Here is a 20014-nt window from a genome sequence, read left to right as displayed (position 1 = left end):
ATTATTTATGCATAAAAAGATTTTTGAGACTGGTTCTTAGAGCAAAATATGGAGGGGGCTCCAAATAAGGGGGAAAATATCTGTATAGTCAAGAAATATGATAATTTGTGAGCCAGTCAGGTTAATCAATTTCAAGAAATAAAATGTTTTTTTGCTATTTTACAAAATTTTTCTTTGATCTTACTGACTGATAATTTCCTTTCTTGGCACAGTAGAGTGATATGAAAAATTATCCCTATATACTAAGGGCGCACGTACCATTGTCAATGAAATTAGCAATTTCGTCATATGTAAAATTGTGATAAACAGATCATCATTGGTCATCTCAGCTCAATTAATTTTCTCACTTTAACCATACTGGCTCAAGCTAAAAAATCAATCTTTGCTGAGATGATCAACATTAATCTATAATTATCAATCTCATTTTAAAAGCATGAATAAAAAAAAGCTTAATTGTTAGATAGTATTTAAGATTTTAGGTTTCATACTAACATTGCATACTGAATGCTTTAATAAATCCATAAATGGATAAATTTTGGTTAACTTTGTTCTGAGTATTAAAGACATTCCATTATATCAGAAATCTAAATCAACTGTTTCCCAATGAAGTCAGACTTTTTGACAGCTTTATGATGTTTTACTCAATGCAAAGTCTCATCAGTTCAGAATATTTTAGATGTATAGTGAAATTGCATCAGAAAATAAGCTGTTCAGATTAACTTTTGAAATCAGATATGTTGTATGCGTAATGATTGCTATTAAGTATTGTATTTCTATTAGGAGTATTTTCTCGTGTGAACAGTGTAAATGTTAAATAATTTGTAGCAGAAAGACAATTTTGAGATGAAAAAAAACATGTACAAAAGGTGTAAAATAAAGAATCGTTCAGAAAAACATTTCTGTTTTTGGCTTGCCTAAACTCTTTTAAATCAAGGTCATTGAAACTCTTTCATTTTTATATTTAGTCAATAATTCAGTCACTGATGCAAAACCATGTGATCAAAATAAAGTTGGTAACATCTGATTTCCATAATTATATCACATCTGCGGTCCTGTCATTTCCATAATTGTCTTGTAATTTGATTTTTATTATTGCATAGTTGCTACTTATTGACCGGTTCTTTTGAGAAGGTTATATTAGATAAAAGGAGGCCTTGATGTTGATATAGATTATGAGAAATAACAATGTATTGAATGAAAATCGTTACTGAAATTATGAGTGCAACTTTTTATTAGTTCGAACCATAAACTGTCATTTTTCCACCTAATAAAGACATCGCAATGCAAATGTAATTTTCGATCTTAAAAGTATTATATTTGAACTGTTTGCCACTGTTAATCTAGGAATTGATGTTGGCAACTCTTCATTTATAGTTCAGGTATTCATTATCTATTCATCTGTATTATCCACTTCTGAATATATGCATGGTTTCGTCACAGATTCCTATCTGCTATTGTGTGATGGGATTGATTTGGAAGAAAAGAAACAAAAACATCTGTTATATAACATGTATAATGAAATTGATTAGATGTTGAAAAAAAAAATCTAAAAAAATTCAGAATGAAATGGGGAATATATATAAAAAAAAATACCAAAGAGTACTTACACAGGTCGGGACCACTACCTTATATGGAAATGCATAAATTAGCATACTAATGTTCTCGCACATGTAATTGTTTATTTACATGTGACGCAATTTATTTTTACCTAGGTTTTTGACCAATCCACTAAATGAGTCACAATGCATGATGGACTACTACGTGTTTACAATCAACCGAGAACACGTGTTATTTAATGAAATACAACACATTTTTTCGTGCAATGCGGGATTCACAATTTCGCTTAGTTTTTCATTTTGTGTATCCTCATTTATAGTTCGTGATATAAAGTATTACTTCCATGCTCAGATTAACGAAGAGTTGTTTCTATGCGAAGAAAAAAAGGTTTGAATTACCAGATATATAGCCATTAACATGTTTGATAATGACACAAAGATTTCATGTATTTGTCCACCAGACAGCAACGAAACAACAGCGAAAAACACAATTACCCATGATACAAACTTACTAGTTTAAAGTAAGCCGTCGATAACAGCCGGTGCTGATATTCACGAGTACAGCAATGTTCGTATACTAGTAGATAATTAAAGGCAAATGTGGGATCCTTGAATTTTGTTTTCGTAAAAAAGGCGAAGAAATATTTACATACATGGCAGTGTTAACAAAATCTATAAGTATTTTTTTGTCACATTTCAGTATATGGGACTTCCAAACTGTTCCCTTTGTTTTGAAGGTAGTGAAGTCAGCAACTATAGTTTCAGTTTGTTTGTTTTTTAACTGGCTCGGAAATTTGCCAAACTGAATAAAATCATTACAGCTGATTTCTTTTACCTGCAAAGTAAAACTTTGGTTGGCTTGCTTGCTTTGTTTGTATAATTGTTTATACAAGCTTCGAAAAAAAGATTGACATCTTTAAACAATATATATATATATAGGCATAGTTTAACTTTTATATCTTATATTTTGTACAATAAACAAACAAATCAAGCAAGCTAACAAAGTTTTGCTCTACATGCATTAGGAAATAAGCTGTAATGATTTAACCGTATGTATGTGCGACAAGGTGGAAAATTTGATATGTTTTGTGAAAATTGCAGCGTTGGATCTATAATAAAAAAGAAGATGCGGTATGATTGCCAATGAGACAGCTGTCCATAAGAGACCAAAATGACACAGAAATTAACATTTATAGATCACCGTACGGCCTTCAACAATGAGCAAAGCCCATACCGCATAGTCAGCTATAAAAGGCCCCGATATGACAATGTAAAACAATTCAAACGAGAAAACTAACGGCCTTAATTATATATAAAAAAAAAATGAACGAAAAACAAATATGTAACACATAAACAAACGACAACCACTGAAATACATGCTCCTATACAATATATCTTTTTTTTATGGGATAGATTTCTTGTCCTTTTATATATTTAATTGGGCCGGGGTTTTTTTTGTTGTTTTTTTTTTGTTTGGATTGTTTTACACAAGTAATTTTAGGGTCATAAATAGCTTACTTCTCAGCATTGCACCTATGACTGCTTACTTTACTTAATTATGTCTTTGTTGGAAAGATGTCTCATTTGGCACTCATACCCCATCTTCTTATTCCTATATACAAAGCACGTTTTAGAAAAAAAATAATAGGTAATATGGCACCCACTATGATCCAGAGACTTTTAATATTGGAGATATTTTACATATGTCAACAGGACAGCAGCCGAACGATAAAAAAAACCCTCTGAGGCAGAAATGATTTTGGAATGACATTATACAGGTTTAAAAGAGCTCAATGACTTTCTTACTGGACAGTGGTCACTTAATTGGATATTTCACTGTGTCATGTCGTGAAATAAATGCAGGTTCAATTCATAACAATGCACAAAACCGGTTCAACTACTTTTGCAAGGCGAAAAAGAAAGTCGAATCGTGAAGCCAATAAACAATATTTTTTTAATCTGAGCATGCAAATTGAAGATTCCGTTATGTATTTTACATTAAATATATTTGCAGAATAAAAACTTTGGTAATGAGAGTCCCAGACAATATATTAGTTGACTGTTTTCCCACTAATTCCACGTGTTTTAAGTAGTAGTTTACTCGTAGTAGCCCACAATGCATTGTAGTTCATTGAGTCGATTGGTCAGTTTTTCAAGGCCATATTGGCCTTGTGTTTTGGAAATTACTATGCAAATATACTCTGACGTCAGAAAATCTAGAGTTCTCGACCTGTTACATGCTTTTTATAAACCTTACCAAATCAATAATGTACTGATTTATTCATACTTCCTGCTTCCTTGAATTGATCAGTTATAATATAAAAAAAGAAGATGTGGTATGATTGCCTAAGAGACAACTCTCCACAAGTGACCAAAATGACACATAAATTAACAACTATAGGTCACTGTACAGCCTTTTACAATAAGCAAAGCCAATACTGCATAATCAGCTATAAAAGGTCCTGAAATGACAATGTAATACAATTCAAAGAAGAGAGCTAACAGCCTTATTTATAAAAAAAAATGAATGAAAAAAAACATGTAACACATAGACAAATGACAACCACTGAATTACAGGCTCCTGACTTGGGACAGGCACATAAATACATAATGTGGCACCGCGGGGTTAAACAGGTTAGCAGAATCCCAACCTGGGACAGTGGTATAACAGTACAACACAAGAACAAACTATATTTATATAAGTTATGAAACAGATTCATTTAAGACTTAAAAGCACTTAAATTGAACTAGCATAAACTTTAAATGTAGCCTAGACCATTAAACTTATCATTTTTACATTCAAAATTTAGGAAAATTGCAAAATGAATTCCAGTCCAGAATATTTTATCATGATTTACTTACAGCCGATTGCATTGAGTGTGTAGGTAAATCTTTGGTTAATTAAAGCTTGCAAGCTAGACTGTGAAGTCATTATAAGTTAAGGTTAACTACCCTCCATGAGAAGTAGTCTAGTCCTACATACAGATAGATTGGTTATCTGCCGGACGAGTCTACTTTTAAAGGAGGGTAGTTTAACTAATCTAATAATAACTTCAGAATTCAGCTAGCAAGCAAGCTAACCAAAGATATTAGATTTACCTACACTCATTGCAATCCGCTGTAACAATATATTTAATATTGCACATTGTGCCAATTCAAACAAAAGAATTGAAAATTGCAAAATACTGCCTTTCCACTAATCAATAAGCATTTAGGAGAAAATCAAAGACAGTTGGGTTGGCCTGGTGTCTTTATAAAGTGTCCTGGTTGGGTAACATACCTGCCTTTTGATCTAGTACAAAGCGGGGTTAATATTTTTAAAATCACACTAACATGATATCACCTTAAATATGCATTTAACTTGCCACTGAATGTTAAACTTCCCTCCATCTATTTTAATGTATATTCTATGTTTTATTTTCAGTGCTGGCGACTGTTGCCTTTGCCTTTTTGTTGTTGCCAATGTGTCAGTATATCATCAAACCCTGCTCTACAGGCCAAAAGTAAGATATTGTATTGTTATAGTCCTGTTATTTATAGAATGCTACTGGCACATGACACATTGACGTATCCATATTTGGTGTTTAACATGAGATTTTTCACTGATTAAAGACAAGATTTTGAAAACTCTTTGACTGTAGTACACATGATTCAAATTAGATTTTATACTAAAAAAAGCAAATACAGGTGCTTGTGGGAATTGATAACATTAAAAATGTTATACAAATTTTGATTATAGTTATTTATATAAAATTTGAGATGATAACCCTCCCATGGATAAATGTATTACAGTTTATGGTATCAGAAATGTGCAGTTTCTATAAATGGAACTTTTAATACACAGATAAAAATGGAACTTAAAAAAAAAAGTATATATTTAAACATACCACAATCTGCATGATATATATGTGCAGTTTTGTGCACAAATATCATATATATAGGTATATTCTAAAAATACAATTAGGCCAAATAAAAATATATGTGAGGTTCCAGTTACCCGACCGACCCTAGTTAAAACCCCCGTCCCTAGAACTTTTTTTTCATTTCTGAAAAATATATTTTCAAACGATCAAATTTTGAGGAATGTGATTTAGAATAATTAAATTCATAGATTTCTGTCATCTAAATTTCCATCAGAAGTATCTGTTTCGGCTAAAATTCAAGAATTCATAACAGAATGCAACAAAATTAACTAAAAACGTATCATGACTGTTTATTTTACAACCAAACACATGTAAAAATGGCAGATTTCCGGTTGGGGCGTGTATAATTTTTTTCCGATTTTGACAATCAAAAATAAAAATTTGAAAAAAATAAAAATTGCCGACCTACCGACCCTGTTTTTGTCGAGCCTGCAACTTTTGTTGCAGAAAGCTCGACATAGGGATAGTGATCCGGCGGCGGCGGCAGCGTTAGCTAACTTCTTAAAAGCTTTATATTTTAGAAGGTGGAAGACCTGGATGCTTCATACTTTGTATATAGATGCCTCATGTTACGAAGTTTCCGTCAATCACATGTCAAATGTCCTTGACCTCATTTTCATGGTTCAGTGACTACTTGAAAAAAAAGTTCAGATTTTTTGTAATGTTGAATTCTCTCTTATTATAAGTAATAGGATAACTATATTTTATATGTGCGTACCTTGCAAGGTCCTCATGTCTGTCAAGACAGTTTTCACTTGACCTCGACCTCATTTCATGGATCAGTGAACAAGGTTAAGTTTTGGTGGTCAAGTCCATATCTCAGATACTATAAGCAATAGGGCTAGTATATTCGGTGTATGGAAGGACTGTAAGGTGTACATGTCCATCTGGCAGGTGTCATCTGACCTTGACCTCATTTTCATGGTTCAGTGGTTATAGTTAATTTTTTGTGTTTTGGTCTGTTTTTTTTTCATACTATATGTAATAGGTCTACTATATTTGTTGTATGGAATGATTGTAAGGTGTACATGTCTAGCGGGCAGATGTCATGTGACCTTGACCTCATTTTCATGGTTCAGTGGTTATAGTTAAATTTTTGTGTTTTGGTCTGTTTTTTTCATACTATATGCAATAGGTCTACTATATTTGTTGTATGGAATGATTGTAAGGTGTACATGTCTAGCGGGCAGATGTCATGTGACCTTGACCTCCTTTTCATGGTTCAGTGGTCAAAGTTCAGTTTTTGAGTTTTAGTCTTTTTATCTAATACTATATGCCATAGGTCAACTATATTTGGTGTATGGAAATATTTTATGATCTTTGTGTCAGTAGCGCAGGTTTCTTTTGACCGTGACCCCATTTTCACGGTTCATTGCACAGTGTTAAGTTTTTGTTTTTTGGTCTATTTTTCTTAAACTATAAGTAATAGGTCAACTAAATATGTTGTATAGAAACATTGTTAGCTGTACATGTCTGCCTGGCATGGTTCATCTGACCTTGACCTCATTTTCATGGTTCATTGGTCTTTGTTTAGTTATCTTGGTTAATGTTAAGTTTATGAGACAGTTGGAATAAAGCTTTATACTTAGGACTATCAACATAATATCAATGATTAGTATAGAAGGCGAGACATTTCAGTGTGTGCACTCTTGTTTAAAAGTATGTAACTGGAACCACACATATATTTTTATTTGGCCTTATTTACAAATTTCCACTTTGTACTGATACATTTTCTGTTAATTGTATTACTGTGGATTCATAATTATTCTTCTTTAAGTGGGTACAGATGAACCACGATTTTCAAATGTTCAACCAATTACTTATTTAATACTTTGTGCACAGATTGGCAAAACAACAATATCAAATATCAGCAAAAATGCAAAGTTTCCTCAATCCTGGAAAATTGATACCATCGAAAAATAAATAAATCTACAGTATATAATGTCTGATGAATATATTACTTTTGTCTTTGCAGAATATCATTTGGAGTTTGTGGCAGATTTACAGCAGCAGAAATAATGTCATTTTGTTTGTCCTTTTTTATTGTGTGTATATGGGTATTGACTGGTCACTGGCTCCTAATGGATGGTAGGTTATCTTACAACAGGGAACCAGCTGTTATACATACTTTACTATGCAAATGAATACTCAATTGTACCATAAGCAAAGATTTAAAAGAAAAATGAAAAATTGTAACTCTTGCATGTTAAAATGTGAAAAGTAATTTTAAAAAAGAACTGAAGAAAGTAATCTAAACTCTTGTTTCTTTTTGTTTGATTTTGGTTTATATTTTGGTAAGAGAGAGGTGAAAGATACCAAAGGGACATTCAGACTCATAAGTCAAAAATAAACTGACAAAGCAAAGATTAAAAAAGAACAAAAACCAATCGACAAACAATAGAAGAAGACCTTATTGAAGACCAATTGGTGGCCTTCGGCTGTTTCCTGCTCTTTGATAAGGTTGTTGTCTCTTTGACACATTCCCCATTTCTAATCTCAATTTTAATAGTACCCAAAACACAACTTAAAAAAAATGACCGAGAAAAAGGAACCCCACCAAAAACTAGGGGTGATCTCAGGTGCTCTGGAAGGATTAGTAGATCGGGGTAGCTAAGAACTTACCATTATTTCTAAGAGATAGGTTAGTTTCCATTTTTATGGCCCCGCAACGAATTTGGAGGTGCCATATAGTTTTACCCTTGTCCGATATTCCGAATTCCGTAATTCCGTCATTCTGTCATTCCGCAAACAAACCATTATACAGAGTTTTTTTCAGATATTTGGCTGATTTTTGTTATGTGAGTTAACCATGATGAGTTACAGATCAAGTATAAGTTTTGTTCCGCTTCGCTAATTTTTGCTGAAATTACAGGCTTTGGACTTTGATAAATTATTGAAAATCATAGTTATACAGATTTTTTTTCTATACCCTTCCAGATTTTGAGCTGATTTTTGATATGTGAGACTACCATCATGTTTGTGTCCACATGTGTTATTGAAATTGCAGATATTTCAACTTTTTTGGACGGGGCCATTCGTGTCGCTTTAACACATCTAGTTCTCTGAAAATTTTTAAGGATATATGCTAGTATACGATACATTCAATATTTGTTTTATTGTTTTTCAGCTTTAGGTATGGGACTATGTGTAGCCTTTATAGCACTCGTACGTCTACCAAGTTTAAAAGTATCAACTTTGTTGTTAGTAGGATTATTAATTTATGATGTATTCTGGGTAAGTTTTTGTTTTTAAAGATAGACCATCTTTTTGTTCTAATTAAAAAAAAGTTCTATATTGTGAGCATTCATGAAAAAAAAAATGCATTGGAATTGTGTTTTTTGGTGAACATAACACTTTGGTGTTTGTCTTTTTCATAGATATAGGAAGATGTGGTGTGAGTGCCATGACTGCTTTAAGGAAAAAAATATGCAACAGTTTAGTTAGCAATGATTTAAACAGTTTTTTAAGCTCCATTTATGGGCATTATGTTTTCTCGTCTGTGCGTCCGTTCTTTCTTCCGTCCATAAGTCTGTTCGTCTGTCCGTCTGTCACGCTTCAAGTTTTTGGTCGAGCTAGTTTTTGATGAAGTTGAAGTCCACTCAACTTGAATCTTAGTACACATGTTCCTAATGATATGATATTTCTAATTTTAATGCAAAATTAGAAATTTTTCCCCATTTTCATGGTCCATTGAACATAGAAAATGATAGTGCGGATGGGGCAACCGTGTACTATGGACGCATTCTTGTTTATAATTGTTCTTTGTTGGACGTTGAAACACTTTCTTGGACATTGAAACACATCAGTATTGCTGGTGTGTATGGTCATGTGTAAATTATATTTTTTTACCCAGATTATGTTTTATTGTCAACTTCTATACATATGGATTCTGAAAACTTTAAAGTCATTATAGCAACAAATCTTTGAATAGATACATTAACATATTAAGCAGTAAATAAGGTATTTGAATTTCTGATCAGTTGACTGAAAAAGTTATCTTTGGCCACAGCTGATAGTTTAGTAAAGGATGAAATAAACATCCTTGAATTAGATGATACAAATATGTTATTGAATACCACTATAGAATTTTTAGTTCAACAAAGTAAGAAATTGATTTGACATTGTGTGCGTTAATGTCAGACCAAATCATGTGTTATCATTAAAGTAATTATTTGATTGATATAACTGTATCTGTTTCATTGTACCGGTACTCAGTCTCTTTACAAAATGTCATATTAATGTATTGTGACCTTCAAAAGATTTGACATGCAATATTTACAAAAACTGATAATATTTAGTTGATATTACTACTGAAGAAGATCACACAACTACTGTAGATTTATTTATTTGTCTTGGATACCAATGTTCATGGATTGAGGAAAATTTGTATTTTTTTTTGGAGATTTTATTTCATGATTTTTCAAAAATCTGCATAAACTTCTAAATATAATTTGTAATTTGTTGGACATTTGAATTGCGTGATTTTGGGGTTATTCAATAAATAATTATGAAAACCAGATGTAAGAGATGTGGTAAAACTATCTGCCAGATTTCAAATGACATAAATATAAGGAATTATAGGTAACTGTACAGCCTTCAACAATGAGAAAAAAACTTATACTGTTGTCAGCTATTAAAAGGCCTGACATGAGAATTTGAAAGAATTCAAAATAGAAAACTAACGGTCTTATCAATAATAATGCAATTTATGAGAAAAACAAACAAGAACTAACAACAATGTTCCTACAATAATGTTGTGTACCCCATTTCATGCATTTATCATGACATAGAAAACCATTGATGAGGTTCTAAATTATTAGACTAATGCTTGTTGGTTAAAAGGGGAGTAATAATTACCATCATTTACTTTTATTACAGTTATTTATTCTGTTTCAGGTATTCTTCTCTTCCTATATATTTAGTGCCAATGTTATGGTTAAAGTAGCAACCAGACCTGCGGAAAATCCGGTAAGGATTTACTTTTTCATGATTGTTTTCATTGGAATTGTTAGAAAATTATTATCTACTTCACTCTGAAAGGTCAAGCATGCAGCATTCAGAATTAAGAGCAAAGACTGGTTCTAAATCAGAATAATGTATAATATTAGGGTGACATGTTAAACTAAATGAGCTACCATGTAATAAATCGATCAAAATTTAATTTGCCACTTGAGGTTAAATAGCCATCCATCTCCATCTATTAAACTCACAACACTACTTATAAAAACAGAAAATAAATAATCTGTTTTATAATATAAAAGTAAAAAGCATGATTTGTAATCCTAAATAAAAACTACAATTGTTTTTTCCTAGAATGACAGGATCAAGTATTTTGTGCTATAATTGGGATTTAATTTCATAAATTCTGTTTTAACCTTTATTATATTACATGTAATGGATGTAAATTTTGGTCAAACAAATTATTTACAGTGTTCATGTTATACGTTGAGGTAAAAATGTTCTTTTTATTTTTTAGGTTGGAATGTTTGCCAAAAAGTTACATTTAACTGGTCTTGTCAGGGATGCTCCTAAACTATCACTACCAGGAAAATTAGTATTTCCAAGGTATGTTTAGTTTACGTATATATTAAAATTTAAAGAGGTAAAATATACATCTTACAAAATATATTAAAATTGGAAAAAGAACACAGGAAACTTAACCTGTGTACACCATCCCATCAAAAAAATACAAAAGAAACTTAATTTAACATTATGTTGCAATTAACTGAATTAGGCTTTTAAGCGGTATGCAATTAAGTGGAATCGACTGATTAAGAGTAGCAGTACTATCTTCAAGTCCTATTGTGCTATATTAAAATCACTAGCTTGTCAACACTGAGGTTGTGAGTTCCAATCCTGCACATGGCAGGTGTGTTTGACTATATTCTTAATTGACCAGGATTGTCGGTTTACCTGCAGAAAGTTGTTGGTTCTTTCCAGGCACTACAGCTTCCTCCACCAATAAAAACTGGCACTGTGAAATAGCCAATAGATTCGAAAGTGAAGTTAAGGTGGTACCTAACACTACAGGGAGATAACTCTGTAAAGTCAGCTAAACCTTTTAGTTGCGTTGTGTTGTTAAGGGAATATTAAGCATCTCAATGAACAAAATTGCTGTTTGTCAAACTACAATATAACCAGTGTAATTTTTCTGATAAAATGATTGGTTCAAAATTTTTGAAATTTTTATATTTTTGTTAAAGGGTCAAAGTAATAATACCTTGTCAAAATTTTATGAAAATTAAACGAACCAAATTAATTTTAGTGAAAGTGTTGGGTACCACCTTAAACACCAATCATCAATAAATTTTATTGTTTATCTTATTGTTGATGAGTGTAGAGTTCCAATTGCAATAATCAAAACTTGCATTTTAATTTGTTTTTATATGAATTAAACAGGATATTTCTCAATATTGCAAAAAAATAAAATCGCATTTTAGTCTAAAATGACAAAATTGCAAAAATAAATGCATGCAATAATTTCTGAATTTACAGTATATATAATTGTTAATGATTATGTTTTATTATTTAATTTCAGTATGCAGAACTCGAGCCATTTTTCCATGTTAGGACTAGGTGATATAGTAAGTATTATCAGATTATATGTATTGTAGTACATGTCATAAAGATATAAAAGAATTGCTTATTTTTTTGAAACCATTAAAGTTGAGGGTAAAAACTTGACAATTTCAAATGGTAGAGTAATTCAAGACAATTGCAAATTATTAAAATTGTTGAAGAAAAAGGCTAATTATTTTTGTTTTTTAATCACATGTATTTACGAATAAGTAATTCTGAGATAAATCATTATTGGTAAATAACATCAAGTTTAACACAGTTATCTTCCTTGATTTTTCTTTTATTAATTCATTCTAGTCAATTGAATTCTTTCTCAAATCAGTAAGTGAATACGGTAAAACAGTTTATTTTCATGTAGACTCTTTGGTCATTTTTCTGATCTTGCTGATTTTGAGGGCATTAAATTTCAACACTTACTCACTTTGCTTGATTATTCGTAAATATGAGAATTTCCACATTGACATAAATTCGTGTTGTAACAAATAATATTCATATAATTTTCTACTTATGAAAGACCATATGTAAATCACTGTGTTTATAGTGGTCATCGAATTTGTATTGATTTTAAATGTAAAAAAAAACATATATATGCATGAAGAAATACTACATAATAAATATTTTATCTTTTACAGGTAATGCCAGGCCTGTTGTTATGTTTTGTTTTACGTTATGATGCTTACAAAAAATCTCAAATGGTTTCCGTAGAAACAGGAGTTCCCCCACCCCCTACTTATGTACAGCGGCTTACATACTTCCATTGTTCACTGGTGGGATATTTTCTAGGTAAGTATTAAAGAAACATAGACAAGATAAAATTAAGAATGGAAATGAGGAATGTGTCAAAGAGACAACAACCTGATCAAAGAAAGGAAAACAGCTGAAGGCCACCAATGGGTCTTCAATGTAGTGAGAAAATCATGCACCCAGAGACATGCTTTAGATAGCCCCATCACAAAAATATGTAGTAGTTCAGTGATAATAGACGTTAAACTCCAAAATATACAAAAGAACTAGAATTTACCCTCATACAATAAGAAAGAAGCCAGTGGCTTCTGACTTGGAACAGGCTCGATAATGGGTCGGAGTTGAACTTTTTTTTTTGATCCCCCTCCCCCTATACCCTTAGCCAATGTAGAAAAAACAAACACAGCAATATGCAAGGAATACTTTACCACTTTTTCTGAACATAAAACAGAATGTTTTGTAATATTTGCCTTGACAGTGAAATATTTTTTTGTTGTAGTATCAAAATTAATAATACTTCAAGAATAATTATAAAGCTAAAAAGACATGGTATGATTGCAAAGGAGACAACTCTCCACAAGAGACAAAATAATGTAAAAGTAAACAACTATATATATCATTTATAGTTCAATGGGACAATTATGCATTGTTTTGTTGAATTACAAAGTTAATTAACAAGGCTTAGAAATAGGTAGAATTAGAAGACTTGCCATACTACTCGTTGAAAATGTGGTATAAATTAAAGTAATATATGGTCTGTGACTGTATATTGCAAATTAATATATGGTCAGTGCAATTTGACTGCTCAAATAACGTCATTTTTAGAGTGATTTATATTTATCCATTCGGCTGTAGATTTATAAAAATGTTATAGTATGCTCTATTCATAATATAAAGGGGGTGTTATTAACAGGGTCTGTACTCTCAGAAGCTTAGGTCTGTTAACAATAACTGTAGTACATGTAGTATGAAAGACAAATCTTAATTTTTCAGGTTTATTAACAGCGACTGTGTCCTCAGAAGTATTTAAAGCAGCACAACCAGCATTGTATACATGTAGTATGATAGACAAATCTTATTATTTCAGGTTTATTAACAGCGACTGTGTCCTCAGAAGTATTTAAAGCAGCACAACCAGCATTGTATACATGTAGTATGATAGACAAATCTTATTATTTCAGGTTTATTAACAGCGACTGTGTCCTCAGAAGTATTTAAAGCAGCACAACCAGCATTATTATATTTAGTTCCATTTACATTATTACCCTTGCTAACAATGGCGTATCTAAAGGTTGGTAGACTACTTTGATTTATTCATGGTGTATCTGTTTTGATAGATTTTGTTTGGATAGGAAAAGTTGCAGTGAAAGCTGGATGGTTGTAAATATAAAATGGAGGGTAAAAGTGAGAATGGAAATGGGGAATGTGCCAAAGAGACAACAACCCGACCATAGAAAAAAACAACAGCAGAAGGTCACCAACAGGTCTTCAATGTAGTGAGAAATTACCGCACCCGGAGGCGTCCTTCAGCTGGCCCCTAAACAATTATATACTAGTACAGTGATAATGAACGCCATACTAATTTCCAAATTGTACACAAGAAACTAAAATTAAAATAATACAAGACTAACAAAGGCCAGAGGCTCCTGACTTGGGACAGGCGCAAAAATGCGGCGGGGTTAAACATGTTTGTGAGATCTCAACCCTCCCCCTATACCTCTAGCGAATGTAGAAAAGTAAACGCATAACAATACGCACATTAAAATTCAGTCCAAGAGAAGTCCGAGTCTGATGTCAGAAGATGTAACCAAAGAAAATAAACAAAATGACAATAATACATAAATAACAACAGACTACTAGCAGTTAACTGACATGCCAGCTCCAGACTTTAATTAAACTGACTGAAAGATTATGATTTCATCATATGAACATCAGGCACAATCCTTCCCGTTAGGGGTTTAGTATCATACCATCATAACATATATGAGAAGAATATAACCCATGTCATGCCAACAACTGGTTTTTGTATTCATTTATGAGACTGCAACTCAACTATACAATAAAATGTTATTACTGATATGTGTAAATGTCAAGCTGAATATGGCTAAAGGTTTTAATAATTTTATTAGAATTACTCAAAATAGTCTGGAGGTCTATACCTGTTTACTGGAGTTTTACATGTATACTTAAAATGCTTGGATAAGGACATGTAGTGGGACTGCATTACATGTATTTACATGAATTATAACCTTTTCTAAAGCAAACATCAAAATTGTTATTTAAAAGAAAATATTATGCACAATAATATCACGTTGATCTTTTAAGAATGTAGAGGCTTTGGATCTGAGCTCTAACTTATTAACAATTCTTTCGATTTACAAGAGATTTTAGAAGAATATGGGAGCATTGGTTGTACACATTGGCTCTACTCAGTCTGTGCCAAACTGTTTTTGGGTTTGTATGACCAAAAAAATAATTTGAAATTTTTTATGACCCCATTTATGGGCATTATGTTTTCTGGTCTGTGCGTCTGTTTGTCCGTTTGTTTGTCCGTTTGTTTGTCCGTCTGTTTGTCAGTTCATCTGTCCCGCTTCAGGTTCAGTTTTTGGTCAAGGTAGTTCTTAGAGAAGTTGAAGTCCAATCAACTTGAAACTAAAGTAAACATGTTCCCCATGACATGATCTTTCTAATTTTAATACCAAATTAGAGATTTTATCCCGTTTTCCCGGTCCACTGAACATAGAAAATGATAGTGCAGATGGGGCATCGGTATACTTGGGACACATTATTGTTGTACTATATTTTCAATTAAAAAATTTGAAAATGCCTGTCTGGCTGAACGGTTTTTTGTCTGACATTTTGTCAGTCAGAAACAGTTTTGGATACACTGTCTTACTAACATATTTTTCTTCCATTTTACAGGGAGATCTAAGAAGAATGTGGCATGAACCTTTCTTAGCCAATACAACACCCAAAGACGTAGATGTATAAAACATAGACTGCCAAAGAAAACACACGGCAAAAAGCACTTTATTTATGTAGCCATTTGAACAGTGGTACTCTAGGAATAATACTGTGGAATAGACCATTCAATTTATGTAGACATTTTGTCAGTGGTACTACATGGGCCAAAAATTATGAAAACTGTGGAATAGACCATTTTATTTATGTGGGCATTTTGACAGCGGATCTGCAAGGGCAAAAAATAAATAAATCTGTGGAATAGACCATTTTATTTATGTAGGCATATGGACAGTGGTACTGCATGGTCTAAAAATGACATTTTTTACCAGATGGTCAAGGAAAGTTAACACATAGGTTATAACTTATATTAGTTCATTTTCAAACTGTTGATATCTTCAACACAGTGGGAATTTTGTGATTGTTCTTTTGACCAATAATGAATTTCTTCGACTGGAAAAAAACTGAATGAGTTCATTTGTTCTGTCAAATAATGAAAAGTCATAATTAGTGTGCATTTGAATCAGATTTGTTCGTCAAATACTGTCTGTTTGTCTTCCCATATATTTAAATGAGAATATATCAACATAAACATTTTAGTGGAGTTGAGCTGAAGTCAAATACATTCACTGTTGTCACGGTAATTGTTAAACTTTGACCAAGGATTTGTGTGCTTAATTGAAGATATCTTCCAAAAGTGAACCCAGAATTGAAATGTGGAGGAAGAAATAATGATTTTTAGAGGTATAAACAATGTTCAAGTATTTCCATCAGCCAAAATTTATTTGTTACAAGAGGGGAACTTTGTTGGATATGATCGTTGTGCTGAAATATTTTGTAGCCGCAGCCTGACAGACTAATTTGTAGTTACACTGCGTGAAAACATTCAAAGATCTGCACCAGTTTTGTTGGTGAAATCATAATATACTTGTATTTTTTATATATATCAAGATGAAATTCCTTTGTTGTCAGTGGTGTTAGAAAGGGGTCTTGTATAGTATCATAATTGTTTTCATTGTTTTTAAATGACATTTGTCACTTTGTTTTAGCTAGTCAGTTTTTTCAGGGAAAGGTCAGTAAGAGGGACAAATGGTCTCACATTAGGAGACTTTGAATGTAAGTTTGACTAAATTATGACTTCTCTTACAATGATATTTTAGTAAACTTTGCTATATGTCAGATTTCAAACATTTTTGGAAAAGAGATGATGAAATAAATGTATTACATACAGGTTATGTCTAATATTAACCTCAATGCCAACCAAATCTGTTAATCAATGTTTGCCAATTCGCAAAAGTAGTCATTTAGGATGTTCACTTCTTTGATAAAAAATATCAAAAAAATGAAAGTGTATGATCATGTGACAGTGTCTGATTATGTGACAGTGTAGGATCACATGACAGTTTATAATCATGTGATATTGTCTGATCATGTGACAGTGTCTGATCATGAGACTGTAGGATCACGTGACAGTGTAGGAACATGTGACAGTATGATTGGGTGTTAATGAAAGATGGTGCAATAGATTTGAATGCTTATTTCATCAATGTGTTTGTGTTTTAAGTTTTAATAGATATTCAATTGCTTACTTTCTTTTGGGACATCTAATTGGACTTAAAAAATGGGTTATTTGTTACTTAAATATGGTGCTTGATGGTACAATTGTTTTGTCATTTGTATACAATTTAATCTGTTTTCAATATTTTTGTATAACAGGAATTTCGTTTTTTATGGTGAAAATTTTTATGATTTTTATTGTGTTAGCTATGTGTCAACAGAGAATCAAATGAAATTAATTATTATGTCTACAACATGGATAATAAAATGCTAATACTGGTTTTTGAAAATGTAAAGCTGAAATTGGCTTTGGTTTTAATAATTTTGTTTGATTCCAAATAATTTGGATGTGTAAACCATTTCATTGGAGTTATACTTTACTTAAAGTCTTGGATAAACTTTGTAAACGTGTTGGATTGATTGATATCAAAAGTATAGAATTGTCATGATTGTATGGAACTCCTATGTAAACTAAATAATGAACAAGGAGACAAAAAATGTAGTGTATCCAAATGTTTTTTTTTATAAATATAAATTAGATACATAGATAATTAATTGGAAGATATGTAACAGTAGATAGTATTACATATACAATGTCATTCTAAAATTTTAACAAATTTTATTTTCATGAAAATTTCAATTTCGTTTACTATTCATCATTTGTAATTACATTTTAGATAGTGCATATCATCAGAAATATATTTTAATTCTCATTTCACATTATTTTTGTATGAGGTCAAATAAGTAAAATTTCTCATTTTTTTTGAAAGAGATTTTAAAAGAACATTAGTGCACATATCTAAGAAAACATACACGATTTAGTAATCATTCACATGATTTTTTAACATATATCAAGAGTTTAAAATGCATTTTTCAAACAATTATAATACATTAGTTTAATTTTTCAATACAGAAAAAAAAGGTTAAAACTTGCAACTTCTAATTTATATAAAACAAAATAACAGGCTTTATGGTCACTCACACAGCTTCAAAGCTGTAAAAATATTTTACATTCACACATGCATTTGCAAAATTCCATAGACATACTAGCAGTCAGGGTTGTACTTCTACAAGTGTTTTTAATTTACTAGTACATTGGTACAGGTAAACTAGTCTGAAGGTAGGGTTAAATACCTATGACATTCAGAATATTTTTACATATATGTATTTAAGTAAAAAAGTCTTATTTTCTTCATTTCTTAAATTTCTATTTCCTGTAATATCGCTCTAATAGATTGTTTTATGGTCTGTCATTAATATATAGTTGCCTTTATCTATTCAGTCAGTGTAATTTCATGGACATGAAAATCTCCAGGATCAATTATCTCATTAAGAAGACTCATGCCATGGGAGCACTTTTTAAGGTCTTGGACATTTACTTAACATCTGTGTACAATATTTTTCGAGATAAAAAGTTGAAATCAAATTTAAAAATTATAATGCTTTGTATAAGCATGTTTTGACCTCTGATAACTTGATAATTTAAGCAGTTGTAAAAAATAACTTACTGGAATTACATATTCCAAGGATTGATTTAATAATTGGAGGTTATTCAAACCTCCAGAATTAAATAAAAATCTTACAATTTTACTTATACAAGTAAATATGACCAGCATTTCATGTATATAAACATGACTTGTGTAAGTATTAACCCTCACTGACTAGGATAGACTTTCTTTAATTATTTATATGCTGAAAAATTCGAAATTTTGAGTTAGTTTTAGAAGTAACTCCCATTATTTTACATACCTTAAACTTACTACAAATGGTTTCTGCTGTTGTGGACTTTGTTTCCTTTTTTTCTGATTTATCATTTGGACTCTGATGGATAATTATCATCCCCCCATCATATCATTTCTATTGATTTTAGCATATAGACTTTTGTAACAGATAGAGGCATAGTAAAAACTTGTATGTAAGCATATTTTATATTTTCATGAAGATCATGTTATACATTGTGTCACCATCATTTCCATGTTTATAGATTCAAATTAAAAGAGCAGTTATGTATTAGAATAATTTCAATTGTTCAATTACTGTGTAATTTTTATGATCATACATGTAATAATTAATGTATTAAAAGTATGGCAGATTTTTGAAGAATTTCTTTTTATTTCCTATTGACTCTGCTATGAATATTTATAATACAATATAATTTCTGGGTCTTTAGTAACATTTGTGTGATATGAAAACCAACCATTTTAGCTCACTTTATCTGAAAGGTCAAGTGAGTATTCTTATCTCTTTGATAGAATCCTTTTTCATCGATCATAAACTTTTACAAGAACTTTCTGCTCTGAAACTACTGAGTTGAATTTAAACAAACTTGACCACATGGTTATTGGAGTAAAATTGAGAATGGAAATGGTGAATGTGTCAAAAAGACAACAACCCAACCAAAGGGCAGACAACAGCCAAAGGCCTCAAATTGGTCATCAATGCAGCTAGAAACTCCTGCACACGGAGAAGTGCTTCTGCTGACCTCTTAGCAAAAATGTATAATTGTAAAGTGAACATGGACGTCATAATAAACTCAGAAAAATGCACGAGAAACTAAAATTAAAGTTAAGGATGTACTTAGGTGAGGTTTTGGAATTTGTGTCAAACGTTCGAACTCCTTGGTGCTTTTCCATACAATACAACGTTAAATATTTTGCCCCATAACACCCATTTAATTTTTCATATAAGATTTAA

General features: G+C 31.4%; 1 protein-coding gene across 2 annotated transcripts in view; it reads left to right on the top strand.

Moving 5' to 3' along the window:
• Positions 1-19423, top strand: part of LOC143076611 (signal peptide peptidase-like 3) — a 45362-nt gene extending 25939 nt beyond the window's left edge. For both annotated transcript variants that reach the window (XM_076252431.1, XM_076252432.1), the window contains 9 exons: positions 4981-5059; positions 7455-7567; positions 8607-8713; positions 10376-10447; positions 10956-11044; positions 12018-12063; positions 12691-12841; positions 13984-14093; positions 15725-19423. In XM_076252431.1, the coding sequence (XP_076108546.1) occupies positions 4981-5059; positions 7455-7567; positions 8607-8713; positions 10376-10447; positions 10956-11044; positions 12018-12063; positions 12691-12841; positions 13984-14093; positions 15725-15793 (836 nt within the window). In that variant the 3' untranslated portion in view covers positions 15794-19423. The remainder of the gene's footprint in view (positions 1-4980; positions 5060-7454; positions 7568-8606; positions 8714-10375; positions 10448-10955; positions 11045-12017; positions 12064-12690; positions 12842-13983; positions 14094-15724) is intronic.
• Positions 19424-20014: the final 591 nt, after the last annotated feature.

Source organism: Mytilus galloprovincialis, chromosome 5 (assembly GCF_965363235.1).
Source record: "Mytilus galloprovincialis chromosome 5, xbMytGall1.hap1.1, whole genome shotgun sequence".
Taxonomy (NCBI): domain Eukaryota; kingdom Metazoa; phylum Mollusca; class Bivalvia; order Mytilida; family Mytilidae; genus Mytilus; species Mytilus galloprovincialis.
This window is presented reverse-complemented; position numbering and strand designations above follow the sequence as displayed.